This window comes from Populus nigra, chromosome 5 (assembly GCF_951802175.1).
Source record: "Populus nigra chromosome 5, ddPopNigr1.1, whole genome shotgun sequence".
NCBI lineage: Eukaryota > Viridiplantae > Streptophyta > Magnoliopsida > Malpighiales > Salicaceae > Populus > Populus nigra.
In genome coordinates, this window is record NC_084856.1 from 3,198,524 (window position 1) to 3,216,362 (window position 17,839).

The window sequence follows — 17,839 nt, forward strand, 5'->3', positions numbered from 1 at the left end:
CCAATTCCACCGTTCATTTTAGTATGTGTAGTTCTTCTCTCTTGGAATTGCTTTATTTTTTTTATTGAGTTTCGTGCTATCACCTGTCCAATCACTCCAAACCTTTCTCATGTTTTTCACTCACTTTCCTGCTCTCTTTTTCCCCTTTAATAATTTTTCTTTTGCCTGAACCACGCATGGTCATGGACTTCAAAAATTAACAGAACGGCCACGAGCTAATAAAAACAATTTCAGCCGCTCTTTTTATAGGTTATGATGGCGGTAAAGAACACCCTCAAGTAACATAAGTTAAGAGATTGATTGATAAATTATGAAATTGTGAGATGTTGCTTAAAACAGAAGAACCTCAGGGAAGGTATTTATTAGAACATAAGTTACAATATTACATAAGTTACGACAGGTCCGAGGCCACCAAACATGGAGGTACTGAGCAGCACTCTCTTCTTTAGTGTTTTGATAGCACCTTTGCGGAAAGAGGAGAATTATTCATCAATTGCCACTAGAGTTCATCAACGGACATAGCAGATAAACTTGAGCACGATGTCCCTTCACTTTTGTTCTGGACTGGATCAAGTGTTGCAGGAGCAAAATAATTAGGTTTTTGCAGAATTTTGTTGTAGTCCGTGTAGTTGCCTTTGAAGAAAGCCTCTAAAAAGGCGACAGAAACGCCACCTACAGTTCTTCTCATGGGATCCCTGCTAACCCCCCACCGAGACCCCTTGCACATCGCACGGGCTCCTTCCCCAATTAGACCTATATCGTCATCTAAAACGTCCATGTGGCCATAGTCTGTAGTAACAAAATGGCTACATGGAGGTTTGCACTCATTGAAAATCTCCGTGTGGCTCACCCCATCTGGAGCACACGTCTGCGGTAAGATGGGGAAGGCTGGCTTATTGCCTAACCCAGTACCAATTATGGCGACAGGAATCGAAAAGTTAAAAGAGCAAGATTCGTAATTGAGTATTTTGGGCTCCATCTGATTAGTTTTGGAAGTCCCCGCAACGGGGTCTACTCCTATCAGCGCTGAAAAGTCAACGTCTAAGGAAACATCGGCAAGCCCAAGTGCAAGAGCAAATGCAATGTATCCACCCCTACTGTGGCCTGCAAGAGCGAGGTTGTGCATGTCCCCTTCAATATCTTCAGGTAGCACACACCGGAGACCTGAGGGTAACCAGTTTGCCACTTCTGCTGCCAAGTCAAGCTCGACTTGTCCGCTAGGTGGCATCAATCCGTATAACTAAGGATCAAAACTCCAATGTCAGGTCAATCTTCACAGAGAATATTTCTTCATCAAAATTAGACAAAAATAAAATACATGGAACAACACATATCCATGGTATGCTGCCGATTTATTAAAAGTTATACATGAAACTCATGAAGAATGAATCGATTTGTACAGTATGTTTGGATGTATTAAGAAAGGACATGGAAAAAGGAGTACCTGCGGTGCGACCACTATGTATCCATGAGAAGAGATGAATTTGAAAACATCAGTGTACCAAGAGTTTTGGCAGCCTGTGCCGTGGTGAAACAAGATGACAGGATACGTGCCCTTTTCTTCTGGCCTAAAAATCAACAAGGATCTAGGAGGTGAACAGCTAGAGGATGTTCCTACATCAGATTGTATTGGGTGAAAATTTCCTGTTTCGAAAACACTAACTTCTGCCAAAACAGAGTGATCAGCTTCAGACGCTAGTGTTGGCAAAACAGGTTTATATTCCAGCAGTACTGTTGCCAACAACGCTGCTAAAAGAAATACCAAGCGTGTTTCCATTTTCTTTCTGTGCATTAATTATCGTAGAGAGGTAGGCGAGAATGTAGACCGATCTCTACCTGTTATATAAGGGGATGATCAGCGTCTCCCCCCTTTGAAAAGATTAACATTGTACGTCCTCCTTTATTTGGACACGTTTCGTATGCTAACCATCCATATCATTCATGTACTACAAAGGACTAATAACTAGTTACGTAAGAGTATTAAAAGGTTCAAGTTCAAAAAAATATCTCAACAAGTCAAATGACTTTTTTAATGAATGAAATTGTTTTTTACTATGATTGCTGGATCATAGAGTTTAAGAAACCTTAATTTCTTATCAGTATACACTACATTAATTAATATTAGATTAAGTTTGCTTGTTGAATGAACAAAATTATTAACAGCATCTTTCTAGCTCATGATCATGAAGGAGTGAAGGCTATTTAGAGTGCTTAAAAGACAGCGTGGAGAACCCTAACACAAAGATATGATTAGTCGGATCAATTACCAAAAACAGGAATCAAACAAACATAAAGAAGAGAAGATCAACATGCTTAGAGACTTCAAAAGGGTAGACTGGAACCTAAATGTATTCCTTCAAACCCATACATGCTTCTTATCAATATGAAGTGTGATGTTTATGATAGGCGATGCATCGAAGACTTAACTTGTGGCCAATCATTTTGGAGGCACTTTTTTAATTTTGAAGAAATTCCTTTTTTAATATGGATTGTCATAACCTAGTTCTAAAATTATTTTTCAAAATTAAAAAAAGCAAAAAAAAAAAAACATGTTTTCGATGCATTTCGACCATCAATACGACCATTTTGTAATTTTCAACTATTTTTATCTTGTTGATGTCTTTCTGAAAAAATTAAATTCAAAGAAATATATTTTAAACGTATTTGCATCCATTTCTCATTTCTTGATTACTTTTCTTTTCAAATTGAAGTTAATGTTGCTTTTCATGAAAAGATCAAAATACAAAAAAAAAATCAAAACAGTGAGAAAATAAACAAGAGGCTAGAGTGAAAACAAGAAAAAAAAAAGGATCAAATTGAAATTAAGCTATTTGGGGACCAAGTAATTGAGAGAAAATGATAAAATAAAGTTAGACTATAAATAGAGAGGAAAAAAGAAGAGAGGGGATTATTTATTTTCTTCTTCCTCTACACTATTTCAAAATGTTAACCAAAACCTTAGTCGCAAGAGAGAGTGACCATAATTTTTTTTTTTAAAAAAAGGATTGGAATTTAGAGAAACAAATTCCAAATTCTTTATAAATTCTTTATTTGGTTCCAATTATATTTGTTTACTTTCCAAAAAAAATCTTATTTTTTGCTATACTATTCATCTACAATGTTCAAGGTAAATAAACTTAGAACAAGTTATTACTTTGGATGTTGATTGATGATAATACTTATATCTTGTAATTTTATTTTCAAAAATTAAAGTCTTTTTTTAAAATAAATCAAACCGTTTTGGTTAATCATCCAATAATGATTCCTAATGTAAATAAACATTTAAAGGTCATTATGTTTTGGTGTCAAATGAGGATGACAATATAGTCCATTCATGAATGATGTAAATATCTTGGTTTTGAATAAGTAATCCATTTACTATGATTATGCATGCATGAGTCTTACCAACTAATGAGCATAGCTATCAATTCCGGGCAATTCACTAAAATTGAACTACAAATATGATTGTTGTACTTAACATTACATTTTAGGATAAATGAATCTATAAAGGTTATTGTTGCTACCCAATTTTTGACCCATGTTTTAATAATTTTTTAGAAAAAATCCAAAAATAGTGAAAAGCATTGAAAACCCAAAAAAATACATTTTTAATACATTTGCATCGTTTTTAGCATTGGCAGCGTCGTCTAAAAAGAATTTAAATTTTCAAAGGTCTTTCGAACGCGTTCAATTTTTAACGCTTTAATTTTAAAATCATTGATTTTCCTCATTGAGTCGACGTTGATATTTGCTCGCTTTCAAAAATACAAAAAAATAAGAAAAATCAAAATTTACAAAAAAAAAAGAGGAAAAGAGAAGGAAAGGAAAAGTTGAGGGACTAATTTGAAAACCTAGCAAAACTTTTCCTATAAATACCATGCTAAAACTGAATTTTGAGGGGGGGGGTAATTTTGGAAACATCAGAAAAAACCCTAAACCTATTTTTTGAAAGAGAGAGCGCCCCCCCCTTCCCATTGAAAAAGGAGAGAGAGCAGGGGCGGCTGCAAGCCTCCCTTTCCCTGTTTACAGAGGCTGGCCGCCCCTCCCCTTTGATTTGCTTCTTCCCCCGCAGCAGATCTTCCCCCTCCCCGTTTTCAATTTTTTCTCCCTTCAGCCAGCTCCTGAACCGAACCCCCCCATTTGCCAAAAGCAGGTGTCCCCCTCACCATTTCCTTCCCCTCCTCACAGCTCCCCTACACAAGGCCACTTCCCCTCTGCCTCTCTCCCTCTCGGCCGCTCCCTCTTCTCCAGCCAGAACCGCCGCTAGAACCTTCCCCTCTCTCGGCCAATCACCGTTCTTCTCTCCCACAGCCAACAGACCCAGCTCCAGCAGCAAGACCTCCAGCAGCGGCAACTTCTGCCCACAGCCGAGAGACCCAGCTCTCTCCCCATCAACCAGCCACAGCAGCAGCTCCTCCCCACAACAGCCGGCCACGACAGCTTCTCCTCCGATCTCCATGCCCGGCCACAGATCCACCATCAGCCAGCAGCGCCGCCCGAAGCAGAGGAGGAGATGAAATCCATAGCAGCAGACCCGAACGGGACAGATCCGGGAGAAGAACCCGAGAGCAGATCTAAAAAAAAAAAAACAACAAAGAAAAACCACTAAAATCAACTGCATTTGTTGCGTTTCTTGGATTTGCAGGTGATTGGGTCCTCACGGGGAGCAGGAAAGTGAAGAGGGGAGGAAGCCATTACAGCCCCCCCACGCTGTCTGAATTTCAAGGCGGCGCGTGAACCCACGCGCCGCCAGTGGCGGTGGCGCGTGGGAGGACGCGCCGCCACTGTTCCTCCGGTTCCAGAAGTGTTCCCCCTGTAATTTCTGGAGTTTTAGGGACTGTTTTGTAATTTTTAGATTATGTTATTGTAATATTATTGTAATTTTTGTTTAGTTTGTTTAGAAATTGTATTTTGTATTGTGGATGTAAAAAAGAAAAAGAAAAGAAAAGAAAGAGAATAATAATAGAAAAAGAGATGTGTGTGTGTTTGTTTTTTTTATGTATGTTATTGAATAAAAAAAAATGAATTTAATATTTTAATTTATATGCACAAATATCTAAAGGACAGATAAAATCATGTTATATTTTCCATGAAAATGTAGAACATGTATCTACATATTGGGAACTAATAACTGAATTATCGAAGCCTTGGAATTGGGCTAAAAATTTTATTTTTAAAAAAACACATCAAGTCCACGAAGCAGCTTACCTCAGGTAGGGTGCGTTAGGGGTGCTAATACCTTCCCTAACCACAACCAGTCCCTTACCCATGAATCTCTGACAAGACCAGTGCATCAGGTTTCCTAGTAGCCCTCAATAAATTACTAGGTGGCGACTCCAACGAACCAATCAAGCAAATCAAATCAATAACAGAAAAATCGCCAAGCCGATGCCGCGCTAATTTTTGACGTGCGACAGAATGACGACTCCACTGGGGAAGGTATTGTTTTCAACTTTATTGGACTAAGCTTTGTGTTTTTGATGTGTTTAAATTCTCTGCTTTTGTCTTATTTTTTATTCATGCATTGTATAGAATTGTTTCATGCATCACATATTTTGATTTTTTAAAAGCACACACAAGCTTCGGGTTAAGAGGGGGACTAGCAGCTTACCTTACGACTTTTAGTCAAGGTTTAAGTTTGTGTAAACCCCAACTCTTCGTTGAGTGCTTAGACTGGTAATAGTTGGACACGTGCCATCTCATTGCCTACAAGCCCCTATATTGCCTTCAAGAGGGTGATCACTGGGACAACAAGAGATCCTTTTTAGAGACCAAGTAGTAAACCTACCTTTTGTCTCACTTAAAAAGATTAGAACCTGCCTTTAGGAAGTGTGCTCCGTATATATTGTTTTGCATCAGGGCAAACCCTTCTTGAAGCATCTTGAACTCAAGACTTTTGGGTGACCCAATGGCCGTCACTCAGAAAATTTTCATTGTAGAGTTTGGGGCAAGAATCAAGATTCTTGTTTCATCATACAAGAGTTACGACCATATGTCACCCCTCGAAGGGCGAGTTCATCATATAGTTTTACATGTTCATACATATATCATGCATGTACCGGGTTGAAAGATAGGTTTCCCCCACACAAGTTGTGCTACACGTGAATGAAGAAAGATGATAGAAACGAAGAAAGTTGTCGGGGAGAGGCTCATTGTCAAAAGAAAGTTGAGAGTATCAGAGGTGAAGTAGCTAGAATCAGATCTGCTTGAACAAGTGTAGAGCATCAAAGGGAAATGGAATATCTACACAGTCTTCTGTGGGAACACTACTTGTCCATGTCCCATTGAAGTTACACCTCCTCTTTTCAGTCCTGAATAATTGCAACAATGCCTTTAGTCATCAGCTAATGACAACCTTTGTTCTTGTTCAGTTGCACTGATAATTATTCATCGCCTCCATATCTGCTAATGGAACCAAATAACTACTAGCTTCTGTACATGGTGCATTAGCCTTCTTTGAAGTTACCCCAACTGTGAGCTCAATTCCAGTTCAGCAGCACAAGAAAAAAAAAAACCAAAAAAAAAAACCAAGATTAGACACTGAACTTCTACGTTGCAGAGCTCTCTCTGTGGAGATTTGTTTTTGGATCTGCCAGTGGGGAATGCAAGAGGGGGTGTAGTAGTTTCATATGCTTTGAAACTTTCTCCCACCAGTGGCACCAACAAAACATTGTAGCGGGCAGAAGAGTCAGACCTGGTCTGAAAATATTAGCAGTCGTCAAGCTTCAATGTGGCAGAGCTCCCTCTACAAAAATCTGTTTATGGCTCTGCAAGTTGGGAATGCAAGAGGTGATTTATTAGTTGCATATGCTATAAAAATCTCTCATCAGTTTCAGCCCAAAGACACTGTGGCAGGTTGAAGAGTCAGACTTGATAAAAAAAAAAAACATGAGTAGACATCAAATTTCTATGTGGCAGAGCTCTCTCTGTAGAGATTTGTTTGTGGATCTGTCAGTGGGGCATGCAAGAGGGGATGCAGTACTTCCACACGCTACAAAACTTTGTCTCATCAGTTTCAGCACCGAAACACTGTAGTAGGCCGAAGAGTCAGACCTAGTCTGAAAATATGAGCAGTCATCGAACTTTGACGTGGCAGAGCTCTCTCTATAAAAACCCGTTTGTGGCTCTGCAAGTGGGGAATTCAAGAGGGGATGTAGTAGTTTCAGACAATGTGAAAATTTATGCCACCAGTTTCAACACTGAAACACTGTAGTAGGCAGAAAAGCCAGACCTGAGCTAGAAAACAGGGGCAAATATAGAACTTCACCGTGGCAGAGCTCTCTCTGCAGAAATCTGTTTGTAGCTCTGCAAGTGGGGAATCCAAGAAGGAATGAAGCAGTTTCAGATCATTTATAATTTTCTCCTACCAGTGTCAACATGAAAACACAGAAGTATAGAGAAGAGACATGCCTAGACTGAAAAAACATGAAGAAGACTGAAACTTCCACAGAGCAGAACTCCCTCTACAGGTGTCTGTTTGCTGCACCGTCAGTGAGGGATCGAAGAGGAGACAAAGGGGTTTCAGATTCATCAGTTTCTCTTCCAATTGAGACAACGCGTGATCCCACACGTCGGCAGTGACAATGCTGCAAGTCTCCGGGTGCTGCCAAGATTACCTAGCTACTTGAAGGTTTCCAACAATTCTCATACAACTGCAACAACATTGGAAGATTGACATGATGTTGTGAGGATTGCCAAAAGAATTGAGCTAGCTGTCAAGATGGGAAAGATTGAAGGATCTGCCATGGATTCCAAAACTGTGAAGAGATGAATCAACAGAAGACTCTGACAGTGGGAAACCTTAATTATGTGGTCGAGCCAAGTCTCGTTGTGTCATCGACCACTCTAATATCTTTGCCCAAGATATACATTCCTTTGCCATGTGAAGTTTATTTACCAGCATCTGCCAGATTCCAGACTTTTACCTGACTCCGACAAATCCCATGCAACCACTGTTTACTAGGTGGTATAATCCAGAAAAGAGATGTGAGGTCATGGTGGAGTCCTCAACCATTTCAATTGAATAGAAAAGAGTCTGGAAGTTCTGAGCAAAGGACAAGTGGAGTCTGCGAATGAGAGTGTCATTGGCTATATTGTCCCCCAAACATCTTCAGAATGACATGTGATCAAAAGTGCTTGGAAAAACACAGATATTGCCAGAAAAGCTGATTCAAAAATGGTGATGAACTGTCAATCATATTGTTATGGGATTCTGCATATTGTTTTGGGATCACACCTCATCCTTCAACGAAACATGCCTTGTTTTTGTCTCTTTGTTGTTTTGAAATCAACAGATGTTTAGTATGTTATTCTAACAAAATATTTTGATCAAACTCCAACATGCAAAGTTTAATCCTGAACATTAAAAGTGTTTTGATTGCGGAAATGACTCGATGCTTGAAAATTACATGAGGTGACCAAACAATTTTGAACTCATACCTCCTGAAACTGAACCACACATCATATAGCTAGTTTTAGCAGTATGCATAATGACATGTAGTGGATTCAATAGTTATGGACTCGTGAATCATGATTCTTACAAGTCCAAATCATTACACTGGACGAGGTCAAAATTTATCGGTTCTAACCAACCTTGCTTGAAATGAGAAAAGGCCATCTTTGTTATCCCTTCACTTTCTAAAGATCATATCCCTTGCAGTCCCATTTTGAGCCTGGTAAAATATTTTCTTTCAAAAAAGAAACCTTGACTAGGATCACACCCCACACTGGGGGGCAATGAGAGATATGTTATTAGGAAGGATGAAGACATTGATAGAATCAGTGATAAAAGAAAGGCTTAGAATAAAAGCCCAATGATTGAGAAAGGAGAACAAGAAAAGCCATAGATTGAGGGACATCCAAGAAAACTTTGAGGAAGGTTATGAAAAAGCAAAAAAAAGTGGAAATGAAGGAGAATGCCTATCAATTCTAAGAGGGGCAAAGGAGGTTTCAATGGAAGAAAGACACAACAAATGCCAAAAGTCAACACCAAAAAAATCAAGTTTCATGTCTTTTGGTGTGTCTAGGATAAAGCCTTTAGTGTCTTCAAAATTTTTTAGATTCATTATTCATCAGAGATAAAGTTGGATTAGCATTATGACCTATGTTAAGAGAATTCTGAATTTGATATTAACAAGGTTATATGTCACTTTCTCTACAATGACAATAAGAAAAAGTTGATGAATAGTTGATATTGATCCTAGGTCTTTGAAACCCTTAAACACCTTTTGAGCCTGTGAATTCCCTTTCTTTCATAGCCATGAACCATAGCCTGCATTACGTGCTTTTGAAAGCCCTTTTCGATCAAGTAAGCAATCTGAACCGATAAATGGCGCTCTCAAAACTTGAAAAGTTTTTCCATAAGGGTCGTGACTTCATGAATTAAGCTACTTGTTATTATGCATGCTAATAAAATTGGTGCTAAAAAAGAAAACAATCTTTCTTGATGAATCCTCAAGTTTCGACTTTGAGCCTTTTGTTTTCCTTGAAATTCACAGAAGGCCACCTCATCGCAAACCATCAAAAGATATACCCAAGATCAAAGTTTAAAACTGACACAAAGAACCATGAAAAAAGTCATTTTAATCTTACAATAGGTCATTTCTGTTTTCAAAATACAAGACAATCAAAGGACTGTATATTTCGAATAACGTGTGTTGGATCTTTGACCGAAGAAACTTGATTTTCAGAAACTGACATCTCTCTGATTTCATTTCAACAACTAGACATTGAATAGACATGATCTTTGAAGTATGAGAGTTGATTCCAGAATAGAAAGATTGTCAAACAAGAAGAATATCGATCGAGTTTGCAAAATCCTACAAGAATGACATCACTTCTTGACACTCCTTGAAAAGTTGACCACCTGGGGGCAATACAGTGGACCCTGAGAAGGAAAACAAAAGGCATTCAGACCAGATGGAGGCAATTAAAGATGATCAAATGATGAATCAATGCACTGAGGACAATGGTGTTTAAAGAAAGCTAATCAGCAGAAGAAGCATTCAGATCATTACCGGGGGCAATGTTGTTCAAAGACAGTCAGTGATTTAGTGAACTTCAGCAGCAATTGATGAGCAATGTTGCACTTGAAGAGCATTTTATTATCGTTAACTTGGGTTACCCTCTAAACATGGCCATGACTCCTGAAAGATGTTATCAAGTGAGTGCATTTGAATGAACATCTAACATATGCACACCACCAAGACTGACTGTGGAACAATGTTGCACTTGAAGGACAATCTCATATTGTCATCCTTTGAAACATGGTTATCGTACAGTTGCATTTGAATGGATGTCAGAAAGATGAACCCACCAAGACTGACCGTGGGACCATTTGTTTTGAAGCTCAAATGTGCACTTCACCGCATGAATATGGGTGATGAACATCATTGATGATGCCAACACATTTCCTTTCATGATCTGATTTGACAAGCTGAGAGGAATCCATGGAGAAGAAACATTGAGCTTACAACGATGAGCCTTTTACTGCGAGGTATGAGATCCATGTTTAGATGACCTGACAGTTCCATGAAGACTGATGATAACATATACTTGAAGAGTATTGTTTCAACTGGGGGCAAGTTCATGACTGATTAACAATCTTGATGGGTGTTGGCATGATGCACACAACCAATCGGAGGATAATTCTCAGAAGAATCCAAAGGAGATAAAATCCTTCATGATGAATCAAGCAACACTGCACTTGGGGGCAGAGTCAAGCTTGATAAACAGCGAGAGCAGTAATCGTCGTGGACAACCTATGGTTGGCACTGCACTTACAGCTGAGTGGATGGCTAGCACATGAATGAGCCAATGCATCGAAAGAACAAAGAAAGCTTGGGAATGCAAACAAAGGCACCCTGTGATGATGGAACATTGAAGAGGGGGGACCTATATTTCGAATCAGGAAAAATCCTCAATATAGTTTAGCAAGATTGGGGACCAAAAAAAAAGAGGAAAAATGGAGAATCATTGAGTTGATAATAACAGAGAATCATGGTTGTGACCTTGGAACGGGAAGAAGATGAGATAAACCTTACTGTTAGGAAAATCTCAAAGAAATGAAAAGATCAACCTTGCAATCACGAAGCATTGAGATTTCAAACCCTGCGATCAGGAATTATCAAGAAGCACCAAGTTTTTCGGCCCTTCTTGATCATCCTTTCAGGACTTCGCCAGGTAAGTCCCATTTTTCACACTTGTCACATCACATCTTTCATTTGGGTTCGTCACCCATACAATGAGACCATCATTTTTCTTGGGTTAGTCACCCATACAATGAGACCATCATTTTTACTTGGGTTCGTCACCCATACAATGAGACCATCATTTTTTTTGGGTTCGTCACCCATACAATGAGACCATCATTTTTCTTGGGTTAGTCACCCATACAATGAGACCATCATTTTTCTTGGGTTCGTCACCCATACAATGAGACCATCATTTTTCTTGGGTTAGTCACCCATACAATGAGACCATCATTTTTCTTGGGTTCGTCACCCATACAATGAGACCATTATTTTTCTTGGGTTCGTCACCCATACAATGAGACCATCATTTTTCTTGGGTTTGTCACCCATACAATGAGACCATCATTTTTTACCTGGGTAAGTCACCCATTATAATGAGGCCATTCTTCCCCCTGGGTAGGTCACCCATTACAATGAGACCACTTTTTGCACAGTTTTAGTTTTGATTGAATGAGGTCGCCAGATGGGATCTCATGTAGCTTTGGTTAAAGGGAATCGCCAGATGAGATTTCAGGTTGACCGAACTACCACATTTAAAAAAAAAAAAAAAAAGTTCCAGTTGAATGAGGTCGCCAGATGGGATCTCATGTAGCTTTGGTTAAAGGGAATCGCCAGATGGGATTTCAGGTTGACCGAGCTACCACACAGTTTTTAGTTCCACTTCAATGAGGTCGCCAGATGGGATCTCATGTAGCTTTGGTTAAAGGGAATCGCCAGATGGGATTTCAGGTTGACCGAGCTACACATATTTTTTTAGTTTTGGTTTAATGAGGTCGCCAGATGGGATCTCATGATAGTTTTGATTTAATGAGGTCGCCAGATGGGATCTCATGTTGGTTCTGGTTAAAGGGGATCGCCAGATAGGATCTCAGGTTAGCCCAACCACGCAGATTTTGGTTTTGGTTCAAGGAGGTCGCCAGATGGGATCTCAGGTTAACGAAAAAAAAAAAGAAAAAAAAAGAGAGAGAAAGAAAGAAAGAAAGAAGAGGAAGAAAGGAGAAAAAAAGAAGAAGAAACATTTAGAGTTTTTCTTTACAAAGCTTACTATGCGAAACATTGAGGAGTTTTGCTTCGTAAGCATTGTAAAGAGGGGGCATCTGTTGCTACCCAATTTTTGACCCATGTTTTAATAATTTTTTAGAAAAAATCCAAAAATAGTGAAAAGCATTGAAAACCCAAAAAAATACATTTTTAATACATTTGCATCGTTTTTAGCATTGGCAGCGTCGTCTAAAAAGAATTTAAATTTTCAAAGGTCTTTCGAACGCGTTCAATTTTTAACGCTTTAATTTTAAAATCATTGATTTTCCTTGTCGCACGTCAAAAAATATCCGAGCGGCATCAGCTGGCGATTTTTCGTTATGTTGATTTGATTGGTTCATTGGAGTCACCACCTAGTAATTTATTGAGGGCTACTAGGAAACCTGATGTACTGGTCTTGTCAGAGATTCACGGGAAAGGGACTGGTTGTGGTTAGGGAAGGTATTTGCACCCCTAACACACCCTACCTGAGGTAAGCTGCTTCGTGGACTTGATGTGTTTTTAAAAATAAAATTTTAGCCCAATTCTAAAGCTTTGATAAATCAGTTATTGGTTCCCAAAATATATGTAGATACATGTTCTACATTTTCATGGGAAATACAACATGATTTTTATCTGTCCTTTAGATATTTGTGCATATAAATTAAAATATTAAATTCATTTTTTTTTATTCAATAACATACATAAAATAAAAAAATACACAAACACACATACACCTTCACTGTATTTTTTTCTGTTCTTTTTCTTTACTGTATTTTTTTCTCTTTCTTTTTTTTTTTTGCTTACATGTTTACAAAACACAAAGTACAACAAAAAAAACTCCAAACTAAACCAATATTACATTAAACAAAAATTACATTAAACAATTCTAAAATTACAAAACAGCCATCCAAAAATCCATAACAGTGCTGGGACCAGTTCTGTGACGGCATGAACAGTGCGGCGCGTGGGTCCACGCGCCGCCGCGATATGCCGGAAAATGGTGGGTTCGGCTCAGCTTCTTCTCCTTTTCTCTTCTCTGCCGGTGGTGACCTGCAAAGTAATCAAGAAAACGCAACAGAGCAAGTTGATTTCAGTCTTGTTCTTTGTTTTTCAATCGGCTTCGTTTTTTTAGATCTGGTCCACTTCTCTTTTTTTTTCTTCAGATCCGCTCCTCTTCCCTGCTTCATCTCTTCTCTGTCTCATGGATTTCATCTCCTTCTCCTCTGCTTCGGACGGCGCTGCTGGCTGATGGTGGATCCGTGGCCGGGCATGAACGGCGCTACTAGCTGACGGTGTGGAGGCTGTCTGATGGTTGCTGCCGCTGGAAGCTGTTCGGGAGGAGCTGCTGCTGTTGTGGTGCTCGCTGGAGGCCGGTTGATGGAGAGAGAGCTGGGTCTATCGGCTGTGGGCAGAAGCTGCAGCTGCTGGAGGTCGGCTGCAAGGCGATTTGTGAGGGAGGAGATCGAGAAGGAAGGCTCTGCTGGGTGCTGCCGGATGAAGAAGGCGCCGCTGCGGCTGGAGAAGGGAGCAGCTGAGAGAGGATCTGTGGAAGGGGGAGCTAATTCGTGGCTGTTGTTGGTCTATGGCCGGTTGATGAGTGAAGATCAGAGTAAGAGAGAGGAGGTGATGGGTTGTCTTGTGTGGGCAGAAAACTGGAGATGGAAGGATGGTTTTGGGTGAAGAAGCTGGAGGGAGACGAAGGGGCTGGTCTTCGGGTGGCTGGTTTGTGGGGGATGGGGAATCAACCCCTGTGAGTCTCAGCTGGGCGAGGGAGAAGAAGGCAAAAAATTCCAGCCAAGGGAGGGCTGGCGGCCTGGCGAAGATCCAGCAGAGCTATCAGCTCTCTTTCCTCCCTCCTTTTCATACGTTAGGTCTGCCTATATGAAGGAAAAGGGAGCAGCGGGGAAGGAAGAGGGGCCGGGGACCAAGGACCTGTTGCCAGCTGCTGTGGGGAAGAAGAAAAGCCAAAAAGGAGGAGCCTCCTGTCGGCTGGAAAGTGAAAACAAGGTGCGGCTGCTGTCTAGGCTCCTCCCCTGATTTTCAGCCGAAAGAGAGGGATCAAAAATGGTCTTGGACCCGGAGGGTAGCGCCTCTTCGGCGCAATGGGTGCCGGGGAGCAGAAAAGATATTAAGTTTTGCCCCCTTTTAATTGTAAAATTTCCCCCCCCCCCATCCAATATTCAAAATTCCCTATGCATAGGCAAATATTGTTTGAGCCTCAAAATTGGTCCCTCAACTCTCTTTTTTTTGTAAATTTGATTTTTCTTATTATTTTTTTTTTATTTTTGAAAACGAGCAATATCAACGTCGACTCAATGAGGAAAATCAATGATTTTAAAATTAACGCGTTAAAAGTTGAACGCGTTCGAAAGACCTTTGAAAATTGAAATTCTTTTTTAGACGACGCTGCAAATGCTAAAAACGATGCAAATGTATTAAAAATGTATTTTTTTGGGTTTTCAATGCTTTTCGCTATTTTTGGATTTTTTTCTGAAAATTTATTAAAACATGGGTCAAAAATTGGGTAGCAACAGATGCCCCCTCTTTACAATGCTTACAAAGCAAAACTCCTCAATGTTTTGCGTAGTAAGCTTTGTAAAGAAAAACTTGTCTATCCACTCATCTAAAGACCTTGCTCTTTTTTTTTCTGTTCTCTCTTCCTTCTCTTTTTTTTCTTTTTTCTTTCTTTCTACTCCTTGAACCAAAACCAAAATCTGTGTGGTTGGGCTAACCTGAGATCCCGTCTGGCAATCCCCTTTAACCAGAACCAATATCTGTGTGGTTGGGCTAACCTGAGATCCCATCCGGCGATCCCCTTTAACCAGAACCAAAATCCTGCGTGTGGTTGGGCTAACCTGAGATCCCATCTGGCGATCCCCTTTAACCAGAACCAACATGAGATCCCCTCTGGCGACCTCATTGAACAAAAACTAAAAAAATGTGTGTAGCTCGGTTAACCTGAAATCCCATCTGGCGATTCCCTTTAACCAAAGCTACATGAGATCCCATCTGGCGACCTCATTAAAGTGGAACTAAAAAATGTGGTAGCTCGGTCAACCTGAAATCCCATCTGGCGATTCCCTTTAACCAAAGCTACATGAGATTCCATCTGGCAACCTCATTCAACTGGAACTAAAAAATGTGTGGTAGCTCGGTCAACCTGAAATCCCATCTGGCGATTCCCTTTAACCAAAGCTACAGGAGATCCCATCTGGCGACCTCATTCAACTGGAACTAAAAAAATGTGTAAAAAGTGGTCTCATTGTAATGGGTGACCTACCCAGGTGGAAAGAATATGGAAAGCGGTCTCATTATGATGGGTGACCTACTCAAATGGAAAGAATGTGAAGTGTGGTCTCATTATAATGGGTGACCTACCCAGATGGAAGAAAAAAAAAATGAAGTGGTCTCATTGTTATGGGTGACCTACCCAGATGGAAAAAATGTGATGTGCGGTCTCATTATAATGGGTGACCTACCCAGATGGAAGATGAGAAAAATATGAAGTGGTCTCATTGTTATGGGTGACCTACCCAGGTAAAAAAATGAAGAATGGTCTCATTGTATGGGTGACCTACCCAGGAAAAATGATGGTCTCATTGTATGGGTGACCTACCCACGGAAAATGATGGTCTCATTGTATGGGTGACGAACCCAAGAAAAATGATGGTCTCATTGTATGGGTGACTAACCCAAGAAAAAATGATGGTCTCATTGTATGGGTGACAAACCCAAGAAAATGATGGTCTCATTGTATGGGTGACTAACCCAAGAAAAATAATGGTCTCATTGTATGGGTGACCTACCCAAGAAAAATAATGGTCTCATTGTATGGGTGACGAACCCAAGAAAAATAATGGTCTCATTGTATGGGTGACGAACCCAAGAAAAATAATGGTCTCATTGTATGGGTGACGAACCCAAGTGGAGGATGTGATGTGACAAGTGTGAAAAATGGGACTTACCTGGCGAAGTCATGAAGGGATGATAGAAGAAGGGCCAGAAAACTTGGTGCTTCTTGATAATTCTTGATCGCAGGGTTTGAAAACTCGATGTTTCCTGATTGCAAGGTTGATCTTTTCATTTCTTTGAGATTTTCCTAACAGTAAGGCTTATCTCATCTTCTTCTGGTTCCAAGGTCACAACCATGATTCTCTGTTATTATCAGCTCAATGATTCTCCTTTTTTATTCTTTTTTTTTTCTTTGGTTCCCAATCTTGCTAAACTACATTGAGGATTTTTCCTGCAACAAAATAAAAAAATATGTACAATGTTTTAACGTTAGCTGACATGTATGCATCCTTACCTGATTTGAAATATAGGTCCCCCCTCTTCGATGTTCCATCATCACAGGGTGCCTTTGTTTGTATTCCAAAGCTTTCTTTGTTCTCTTGATGCCTTGGCTCATTCATGCGCTAGCCATCCACTCAGTTGTAAGTGCAGTGCCCCTCCTGGGTTGTCCACAATGATTACTGCTCTTGTTGTTTATCAAGCTTAACTCTGCCCCCAAGTGCGGTGTTGCTTGATTCATCATGAAGGATTCTCTCCTGGATCTTTCTGAAAATTATCTTTCAATTGGTTGTGTGCATCATGCCAACACCCATCAAGATTGTTAATCAGTCATGCACTTGCCCCCAGTTGAAACAATACTCTTCAAGTATATGTTATCACCAGTCTTCATGGAAATCATCCAGTCGTTCAGACATGCATCTCATAGCTTGCAGTGAAAGACTCCTCGTTGTATGCTCAATGTTTTTTCTCATGGATTCCTTTCAGCTTGTCAAATTAGATAGTGGGAAGAAATGTCTCGACATCATCAATGATGTTCATGTTATCACCTATATTCATACGGCGAAGTGCACATTTGAGCTTCAGAATAGATGGTCCCACAGTCAGTCTTGGTGGTGTGCATCTTTCTGACATTCATTCCAATGCAACTATGCAATACCATCTGTCGATAACCATGTTTCAAAAGATGACAATATGAGATTGTCCTTTAAGTGCAGCATTGTTCCACCGCAGTCTTGGTGGAGTGCACATCTTTTCAATATTCATTCAAATACAACTGCATGCCCACATCGATAGCCATGTTTCAAAACATGACGATATAAAGATGTCCTTCATGTGTATCTTTGCTTTCCCGATTGTTGACGGGGTTCACTAGATCAGGGACTATCTTTAAACAACATTTCCCCCAATATGATCTGAATATGCTCGTTCATTGACTATCTTTCTTTGAACACCATTGTCTTCGGTACACTGATTCATCATTTAATCATCTTTCTTTGCCCCCAGCTGATCTGAATACTGTTTGTTTTCCTACTCAGGATCCACTGTATTGCCCCCAGGTGGTCAACTTTTCAAGGAGTGTCAAGAAGTGTTAATGTCATTCTTGTCAAGGATTTTGCAAATTCGGTTGATGTTCTTGTTGTTTAACAATCTTTCTTGTTCTGGAATCAACTCTCACATTTCAAAGATCATGTCAATTCAAGTCTAACTGTTGAAATGAAATCAAAGAGATATCAGTTTTGGAAAAGATCTTTTGAAAATCAAGCTTTTTGGTC

The 17,839-nt window shown here is 39.9% G+C and overlaps 1 protein-coding gene across 1 annotated transcript; it reads right to left on the reverse strand.

The window, feature by feature from the left end:
- Nucleotides 1-330: 330 nt before the first annotated feature.
- LOC133694064 (chlorophyllase-1, chloroplastic-like) lies at nucleotides 331-1,829 on the reverse strand. The gene is made up of 2 exons (XM_062115486.1): nucleotides 1,445-1,829; nucleotides 331-1,240 (listed from the first exon to the last, which is right to left on the reverse strand). The coding sequence occupies exons 1-2, from the start codon at nucleotides 1,790-1,792 to the stop codon at nucleotides 500-502; spliced, it is 1,089 nt and encodes a 362-aa protein (XP_061971470.1). The 5' UTR covers nucleotides 1,793-1,829; the 3' UTR covers nucleotides 331-499.
- Nucleotides 1,830-17,839: the final 16,010 nt, after the last annotated feature.